The following is a 10,000-nucleotide window of genomic DNA, read 5'->3' as shown; positions in this document are numbered from 1 at the left end:
TTGCTTGTTCGTAATACACGATAGTTTTTCCTCCTCCCCTCTACTAATTCCATCAAAGTCCACCATTTGGATTCTCACTCCGAGAATATTGAGGGCTTTGAGTGGTGGTGTCATCCTCGTTGCCTTTTGTTTGTGTGCTGCTATTCATGTAGATGACCGTGGTAGTGCTAGGTGATTGCTTGCTGGACAAGAAGTAGCGAGAGAAGTTCGTTCACGGTTGGACCGAGTCTTGTGAAGAAGAGTCTTCAACTGGTATGTTCTCTCGATCTTTTATTTTATCTTTTAAAGCATGCCAGTAATTAGTGTTTTCAATGCATATCTGTTTGTTAGAATGTATGTGTGAAAATTCTGTCACAATGAAATTGGAAAGATTCGTTTCCACTCATAGAGGTACTCTTGTATAAGGGTTCCTTCACTTTGAATAGAGGAAAATCTTGAGTTAGAGATTCTAATCAACAGAAATCGCAAAATAAATAAATAAATAAATAAAATAAAAAAGAGAAATAAAAAAGTAGATGCAACAACTCACATTCATCGTTAGAATCATAAAAACAGAGAGATGGATACCCCAAATTCAATCAACTCATGTCGATTAAGGAATGTGTTTCAGAAGAACACGAATGATGTCAACGAGTAAAAGGCTTCCATAGACGAAAACATTGTGAAGATTGTGATTGATCGGGATGAGAAGGAGGAGGAAAGCATCGCCGTTGTTGGTTGCTAGTCTACTGGCTGGATGAAGAAGACTGGAGGGCCAACTGCTATCATGAAAGAGAGAAGGAAAGAGATAGAGAGAAGAGGGAGAGCTAATCAAATGTGGAGGCTAGGGTTCTCCTAAAAACTTAAATTTTCATTTTTTTAATTGATAATTATGTTAGGTGGGAAACAAAACTTGAGAGGGAAATTAAAAATGAAGAAGAGAGGGAAACAAAAAAATGAAAACTAAAAAAATCATATCTTTAATGTCAATTTTTTAAACCAACATTATAGGTCCACCTACAATGTCAATTTAAAACCAACATTAAAGATCTATTCTTTTTTCTAAAGGAATTAATATTGTACATCAGTTTGTAATTTTTCCAACCGACATCAAAGTCCAAATTTCTTGTAGTGGCTTGAATGTATTTTTGGTTCAACCCATTTATGTACCAACTCACTCTAATTAGTAGAAAAAACTAAAAAAAATATTTTTGATAAAGAAAAAAAAAGAATTCGTCATTTGATAAACTATGGTTGAACAATAAGATAAATTTCTCTCGGATTATACAAAAATGAGTCACTCAAGATGTACCTAAGTATTTTTTTCTATAAGAAAAATAATAAATTAGTACTTTCTTTTACAAAAATATGGTGAGAGAATAGAATCCCTAACTTTGAAATTAATAGTATAAGTCTTTTATCAATTGGATGAGGAAAAAAATTAGATACTTCACTATGTGATTTTTTTTTCTCTCTCTATTTTAATAAAAATGTCGACAGAATGCTAGTTTTTAACACCAGCTAAGTTTGAAGTTGAAGGGTTAAAATAAGAGTTTTGAAACTAAAAAAAATTTGGATAATTATTTTAAACGATAAAATTATTAAAATATTTTCAAGTAACACTTTTACTTTAACAAGTTTGTTCACATTCGAAAAAACTTTATCTAAACTTTATGACTATTTTGTATAATAAATTAATAGAGAAAATATTAAACATGCCAGCATAGCTTTAATTTAACCAAAAAAAAAAATATCAGCGTCTTAATTTTTGAGAAAGGTTATCCACGTAATCAATGACGTTGCAGTTGGAGACAATATATATATATGTTTTTTTTTTCTTTTTTTCTGTTCCCTTTCTTTTACGGTACAATTTGAATTAAATACCGATGAAGACAAATTAGGTGGCTCCATTTTTTTCTCCGAGACGAGGCTCATGGCCTTTTCTGTCGATTATAGCTGGGTTTTCACATCATTTTTCGTTCAATTATATAACTTGCCTGAAATTACAAATTTTACATGTCTATTGTATAGTATTCAAAATTTAGGGATAACTGATTTTTTTTTAAAATTCATTTCCACTGTATCGAGCCTAAATTATTTACTCATTTTAAGAAAATACCCTTTTTTATAAAATATGAATCATTATCATAGGTGGTTAATTAAATTTATTTTTTGCTGGTGGATTCCATTTTTGTCTCTATTGTTTTAAAATATTTATATTTTATTTTCAACACCTTCTATTAGTAATTCCTATCATACTTTTTTTACCATTTTATTTTCTTAGAGGTTAGGTGACAGTTGAAACTAAATACTCTTGTCACATAGAAAAGAGGTTTAAATCTAAATAAACTATACAAAATGTATGGTTGATTTGTTGATTTCTACTGCAAAATTGTCAATTAAAAAATATAATAAAACATATTAAAAAAAATCAACCCACAGATAAATGTGGTTCACTAATGATGTATTAGTTACGTCCATTAGGTAGAAGGAGAACAATAGTATTAGAGATAATGTTTTTTGAATATACAAACAATACATTTAGATTTAAAGAGTTTATATAACGCACTACTCTAAATCTTAGAATCATAATCGTAAATAACTATAAATAAGTAAATATGCTAAATACGAATTTTGAATCAGTTTTGGAGGTGTAGCCCCCAAACCCTCACCACGACGAGACTTTCGTACTTGATTATTCAAAGGTGCCAACAAATAAATTTAAGACATTTCAACCGTTTCAAAGTTATTCTTAGTGTGCGTTCCACGATGTTTTGAAATTGTATTTTTGTTCTCAAAATTATTACCGTTGGTTTAAACTCTTTAGAGGGTAAATTTTACTGATTATTAAACAATTAATATTAAATGAAAAAGGGGATCTTAAAAGTTGTAGACTTTTATCTTTATCTTGTGATGGGCGTTCAAGTCCATGCCTAGAAATTTGAGACAACTGGGAAAAATATATATATAAATGTGTGTGTGTAGTCTGTGTTAGGAAGAGAAAGTGGGGAAAGTAAAGATGGAGTGGAATTGGATATGGGCGGTGGGTTTATTATGGTTATTGGGATTATGGGGATGGAGAGTTGTGAATTGGGTCTGGTTTAGGCCTAAAAGACTTGAGAAGTGCTTGAGACACCAAGGCCTCGCCGGCAACTCTTATCGCCTTCTCTTTGGGGATACAAAGGAGATTGCGGCGGCCGTCCACCAAGCGAGATCGCACTCCATGTCCTTCTCCCATGATATTGCTCCACGCACCACCCCTACTTCTCATACCACCATCCACAAATACGGTAATTCCTCTTCTCTAATTCTCTTTTTACATCTTCATCTGGGCCGGAATTACATCGAGAAACTCCAAAATAATCAATGGTTTGAATGTCCGATAAAGTTCAATTTTTGTTGTATCGATCATGGCCGAGATATGAGCCATTAAAACAAATTGGTCAAAAAGAATCCTATTTTTTGAAAGAGGAAAACTTTGATTGCTATTTCCAAAAATTCTCTCCTTTTTTAGTGTTTTGTTTTTACCTAGTCCTAGACCCATATTGGGTTTTTTTTTTTTCTTTTTAATTTAAGAATGGAAGTTTAAACATGTGATATACTCGTCAAAAGTTTATGTATCATCTTGTATGCCAATTGAACTTTTTTTTTATATTTGTTATTGATTGTACAAGAGTTTGGTGTTTTGAGTGTTAGAGAGAAAAAAAAAATGTTTTTGGAAGAGGAGACTGTCATTATATATATTGTTGACTATGATAATCTCATTGTATGAGGGGTTGAGTTAGTACAAAATTAAGGGAAGATGGATGGGTTTTTGGGTGAGTGAAGAATGGTTAGTGATTTAGTTGTGGGGTTCAACTAAATTATTGTTGGGATCAAATTTGAAACTCTTGTGTTTAATTATAAGAATCAAATTGGAATGAAGCCTAAACATAAAGATGAATTAGAATTATTTTAAAACATTAGGATTTTTTTTAGTTTAATAATAGCAAAGATGGTGGGGTTCGAAACTATACGCATTTGAGATGACAATTCATTTCTTATTCATTAATCTATGCTTAAAATTGCTAAAATATTAGAACCAAATTGCTCATATTTGAAATCGTACTTACTCAATTGGAATTGTAACTCTCTAATTAATTAGTAAAACTAAACTCTTTTCTTTCACTCGAAACTCTAAAGCAATGTTATATAGTTTTTTTCCCCCTTTTTGTAATAATACATGGAGTGAAAGAATTGAATCTTGACTCTTAAGATCCATAGTACAAAATCTACTATTATATATTTGCATTAATTATTTGTTTAAAATGAAAATTGGTAGGTAAGGATTCTTTCACATGGATTGGCACAACTCCAAGAGTGTATATAACAGAGCCTGAACAAGTGAAGATTGTTTTCTCTCAAATTAATGATATTCGTAAGACATCTTCTTTTCCTCTTAGACGTAGAAAGGGAAGTGGTGGGGTCGTCTCTCTTGAGGGGTCTAAATGGGCTAAGCATAGAAAGATCATCAACCCTGCATTTCACATGGAGAAATTAAAGGTATAATTCTTAATTGTGGCCTAATTTTGATGTACTCCCAAAAAGTTCATTTGGGTGCATTTAACTTTTTAAAAATGACTATTTTAGTCTTTGTTTATAGATTCTAACACGAATTCTATAACGGAGTAGAAGCTAAGACTATTAGTATTTAGAACGTTACCATATATAAATTTTCCTTGTATGCTTCATAGCTTTAGTATATATGTCTGTATTATGCAATGGGAAAAATAGGGGTGGCTATTCAAACCACAAAAACCAAACCATTTCTAGAAATTGAACCGAATCGAATCAAAAACTCAGTAAAACCAAAAAATGTGGTTCAAATTTAAAATCAAACCATTTTTAATTTGAAGAACATGAACCGTTTCCACCCCTAGTGAAAAATTAGATAAAAGGCAAGTATAATGTTGTCCACTTTAGATATAATCCTCATGACTTTATTTTTGGTTCATTTCAAAAGGTCTCATATTAATAAAAATAATTGTTCTCACTTATATATCGATGATCATTTCCATCCATGATGAATGTGAGATTTTGTTCGCACTCCTAACAAAGGAATAATGACAAGGAGCTCAACATAATGTCTAAAGAAGAAAATGAACAGCCAATACAATTGCAATAACATAATCATTCAAATTAATATTAAATGAAAGAATATACGTTGTGAATACTCTATTACCTCCTTTATTCTCTTATTCATAAATTAAATGTGGTTTCCCATCTCATGAAAGCATAGGAACCACACACGTTTCAAAAGTGAGGACTAGAACAATGAAGAATTTTTATGGCTTGTAATGACATTTAAAAAAAAAAGTTGTGAAATATTTGCAGGATATGTTTCCAGCATTCTCCAAGAGTTGTAGGGAAATGGTTAACAAATGGGAAAAGATGATTCCTGCTGAAGAAGGAAGTTGTGAAATAGATGTGTGGCCTGATTTGCAAAATATGGCTGCTGATGTGATTTCTAGAACTGCTTTTGGAAGCAGTTTTGAGGAAGGAAAAAAGATCTTCCAGCTCTTGAAACAGTGGGCCATGCTATTGATGACATACCTAACAAAGGGAGTTTATTTCATTCCAGGCTTTAGGTAAGATAATTCAGTCCATCATTTAAATATGTTGCTATTATTTATAACTCGTCAATTTATTTCAGAAAAAAAAAAAGTTAATAATTCAGTCCATTTATTTCAGAAAAAACAAGTTAATAAATGCTGGTTTCATCTTTATGGAAAATAAAATAAAATAAAATAATATTGCCAACATGAACGTAGCTCAATTGGCATAGTGTTCGTACCGACTATAGTGTCGTTCACGATTGTGTCTCTTTGAGTTCACTATTTTTTGGTTGGATTCCAATATTTTGGACCACCAAATGCACCTTTGAGCATAGCATATTAAGTTTAGTTTCTATTTTATGCTTTTTTAGTGTTAACTTTTAGTTACTTAATTTATAATAATTATGATGATTTTTTTAATTATTTTTAATAGAGATGGAAGTTAATGGAAACTAATTTAATTATAATTAATTGAATTATTTTAAATTTATTAATAGAAAACACAATTGACCAAAAAGTAACTTTTGGAAACATAGAACCAAACGGAAACTATCGCGATGGAAATGAAAACTGAACTCAAAACAAAGCGGTAAAAGTACACTCAAATTTGTGAAGTAATGACTTTTTAGTCCATAGGTTTTGGGTTCTAGCTTCTATTTGGTCCCCTAAATTTTAAAATGTTACGATTTCAACTCTTAAGTTTTGAGTTTGATTTCAATTTAGTCCTTAGGTTTTAAAATGTTATAATTTTACCATTAAGATTTGAGTTTGTCACGATTTGGTTCTTATGTTCAAGATTTACCTTTTTAATCTCAATTTTTCACTATGCACTCACTTTAGATAGTTTAAATTAATTAATAGACATTAAAATTGAAGACTGAAAATTAATAATTAGTGAAAAATCGAGGTTTTAATAATATAAATCTTGAAACTTATGAACTAAATTGAAATAAAACTCAAATCTCAAGGATAAAATTGTAGCATTTCGATACCTAATGACTAAATTGAAACCAATGTCAAAACTTAAGAACCAAAAGTGTAACATTTTGAAACTTAATAGAACCCAATGGAAACTCAAACAAAAAATCTAGGGACCAAAATGATCTTTTTTTTTCTTTCACTAGAAATAAACTATTTCGTTGGAGAAAGCTTTGTGCATTTTTTTCGTTTGAAAAATGGTGTAAAATATAAACTAATAAGTGAAATGATTGGAATGCCTTGAATCTGTTATCTAGCATTCCAAATGATCGAGTACAGGATCTTGTTGCCCAATCAGCGAGTAAGGGTCTAGGCGTGATGTGCCCTGGTGCAGACTCGGGGGCAATAGCTTCGAAACCTAAATTGTATTAGTATTTTATGTCATTTACGATTATATGAGCTTAAAGTTTAGAGAAGTGTCAAATATAAACCCTACCTTATTGACACCTCTATAATCTGTATTATATAATATTTCTCACTAATAATTAATTGATGTAGAAGTAGCTAACACATTGTTATTAAACAACGTAAATCTCTGTATCATTCTTTACTATTTATGTTAATTTCTTACTTTCTTTATTTGTCGATTTCATAACCGAAATCATTTTCATTAAATACATTAATTCTTGATGAATTGTACACATTTTTTTGTAGGTACATGCCAACTAAATTAAACAAGCGGATGGAAGAGATTGATAGGAAAATACAAGATATGGTTTGGGGTATTATAAGGAAAAGACAAAATGCAATGAAGAAAGGTGAAGGTTCCAATAATGAAGATCTATTAGGCATCCTTTTAGAATCAAATGCAAGCCAAATTGAAGAACACAAAAACAAGAAAGATGTTGGAATGAGCATAGAAGAAGTAATTAGCGAATGCAGGCTTTTCTATTTTGCTGGCCAAGAAACCACAGCTGCATTGCTTGCTTGGACAATGGTTCTGCTTGCTCGATACTCAGAGTGGCAAGATCGAGCCAGAGCAGAAGTTTTGGAGGTTTTCGGTGATAGCAACAAATTGGATTTTGATGGTCTAAGTCGTCTAAGAGTAGTAAGTAATCATCATTAATTTTTCAACTTCTTTTTTGGGTCCTTTCCAAATAAAGAAATATGAGTTAACTAATTTATAAATATCAAAATGTCATTGTCATCATGATCGATCGATCGATCAGTGATATAAATCTATCGCTGTCTATTTAGACAGTGACATTTTCTTGTACTTTAAAATATTTTCATTCATTTTACCATTTAAATTAATTATTACCCTTAATCTTTTATTAAAAAGATCAGAAGTTTAGCTTATGAATTATATATTGGTTTTGTGTATTTGGTCTAAAAAAGTGTTTAATCGATATTTGCACTTAATTTTGTGCCCACTTGACCTCTACTTTAAAAAAAGTGTAGGATAGGTACTTAAGACGCTCATAATTTTTTTATCCAATGGGTTCCTTTTGTCTAATAATCATCCACCTATTTGCCGTTTTTCTAAAATAATTCATGAATGTTGTAGACTCAAAATTAAAAGTTTAGGACATTATTGAACATAAACTTGAATAATATATCTATGAATTATTTAGTTTTAAAATATTAAATAAATTAATGATTTTGTGAGAGAAAAATTAAAAGTTTAATAATTTATTAGACATTTTAAAGTTGAAAAGCCTATAGGCACAAATTGGAAGTTTAGGCGTCATTTGATTACTGGTTTTTCAGTTTTTAAAAAATTAAGCCTATAAATATTACTTTTCTTTGTCTTTTTGTCTATATTTTGGGAGTGCTTTTAAAATTCGAGCTAATATTTGAAAACCAATGTCTCGTTTGGTAACCATTTTGTTTTTTGTTTTTGTTTTTAAAATTAAGCCTAGGACACTACTTCTACCTCCATAATTCTTCCTTTGTTATCTATTAATCACAAATGGTTTGAAAAACCAAGTCAAATTTTGAGAACTAAAAAAAGTAGCTTTCAAAAAGTTGTTTTTATTTTTTGAATTTAGCTAGTAATTCAATCATTGTACTTGAGAAAGATGCAAATCATGGTAAGAAATGTAGATGATGTAAGCTTAATTTTAAAGAAAAAAAAAATGGTTACCAAACAGGGCCTTAGTTTTTTGTTTTTATTTTTGAAAATTAAGCCTATTTTATCTACATTTCTTATAAAAATTTGCATATTTCTTAAGTACAATGGTTTAGTTCTTAGCCAAATTCCAAAAACAAAAACTTTTTGAAAGCTACTTTTTTTAGTTCTCAAAATTTGACTTGGTTTTTTAAACCATTAGTGAAAAGTAGATAACAAAGGAAGAAATTTAGAGGGGAAGTAGTGTCCATAGACTTAATTTTAAAAAATAAAAACAAAAAACAAAATGTTTACCAAACGATGCCTAAAAAAAAGTAACTTTTAGAAATTCATTTTTCTTTTTAGAATTTGATTAAGAACTCAAATGTTTATCAAGAAAAGACGAAAATCGGGATTAACAAATTCCGAAAACAAAAATATATTATCAAATAGGACCTTAGAACATGCTAGGCACTTTACAAGTAAGATTTAAACTTGAAAGTTCATGAATATAGACTTGCAATCCTCTTTTTTTAAGTTCAATCTTCATTGCGAGGACTTCAATGTTTTTTTTCTTTTTCCACTTTATAGTTGGACTGAAATAGTATTGTTATATATTGATTAATCCTTTATTGATGTGGTTAACAGGTCAATATGATACTAAATGAAGTTCTAAGGCTATACCCTCCCGTTGGAATGCTAGCTCGAGAGATTCACAACGAAACAAAGTTAGGGAATCTAACATTACCAGTTGGAGTATCAATTGGAATACCAATTTTAAGCATACACCAAAATACCAAAATATGGGGTGAAGATGCAATTGAGTTCAAACCAGAAAGATTTTCAGAAGGAATTTCCAAAGCAACAAAGAATCAAGTATGCTTTATTCCTTTTGGATGGGGTCCTCGAATCTGTCTTGGTCAAAACTTTGCGATGATTGAAGCCAAAATAGCATTATCCATGATCTTGCAACAATTCTCGTTTACACTTTCTCCAGCCTATACTCATGCTCCTATCTCAAACATTACTATTCAGCCACAACATGGGGCTCATCTCATCCTTCGTAAGCTGTAATTCTCGTTTTCATTTGTGTTATCTTTCTTCTCCAGAGTACCTACTTTGTTTATTTCTACTATAGTTTTGATTTTATAAATAGGTTCTTTAATGTTAGTTCGGTTTATTGGGGCAATTTAAATATAGCAATCAGGTCCAGAATATTAGCAGATAAAGCTCAATGCAAAAATATTTTCAATTATGACAAAATTTAGATATAACTCTTAAAGTCTTTCAATAATAGAATCTTGGTGATAGGAGTTTGTCTGTTTTTATTTTGTTAATAAAGAAAAGATAATTTACGATATTTAAGAGATTCAAACTCCATCAATTTACTTGATTTTAT

The 10,000-nt window shown here is 30.3% G+C and overlaps 1 protein-coding gene across 1 annotated transcript; it reads left to right on the top strand.

Moving 5' to 3' along the window:
• The first annotated feature begins 2,852 nt into the window (after positions 1 to 2,852).
• Positions 2,853 to 9,771, top strand: LOC120090436 (cytochrome P450 CYP72A219-like). Its single transcript, XM_039048098.2, has 5 exons — positions 2,853 to 3,269; positions 4,301 to 4,521; positions 5,353 to 5,606; positions 7,206 to 7,599; positions 9,250 to 9,771. Exons 1-5 carry the CDS (start codon positions 2,999 to 3,001, stop codon positions 9,673 to 9,675), a joined length of 1,566 nt encoding a protein of 521 aa, XP_038904026.1. The 5' UTR covers positions 2,853 to 2,998; the 3' UTR covers positions 9,676 to 9,771.
• The last annotated feature ends 229 nt before the right edge of the window (positions 9,772 to 10,000 follow it).

The sequence above is a fragment of the Benincasa hispida genome, chromosome 11, assembly GCF_027475165.1.
Source record: "Benincasa hispida cultivar pf3 chromosome 11, pf3_genome.v1.1, whole genome shotgun sequence".
In the NCBI taxonomy this organism is placed as follows: Eukaryota; Viridiplantae; Streptophyta; class Magnoliopsida; order Cucurbitales; family Cucurbitaceae; genus Benincasa; species Benincasa hispida.
This window is presented reverse-complemented; position numbering and strand designations above follow the sequence as displayed.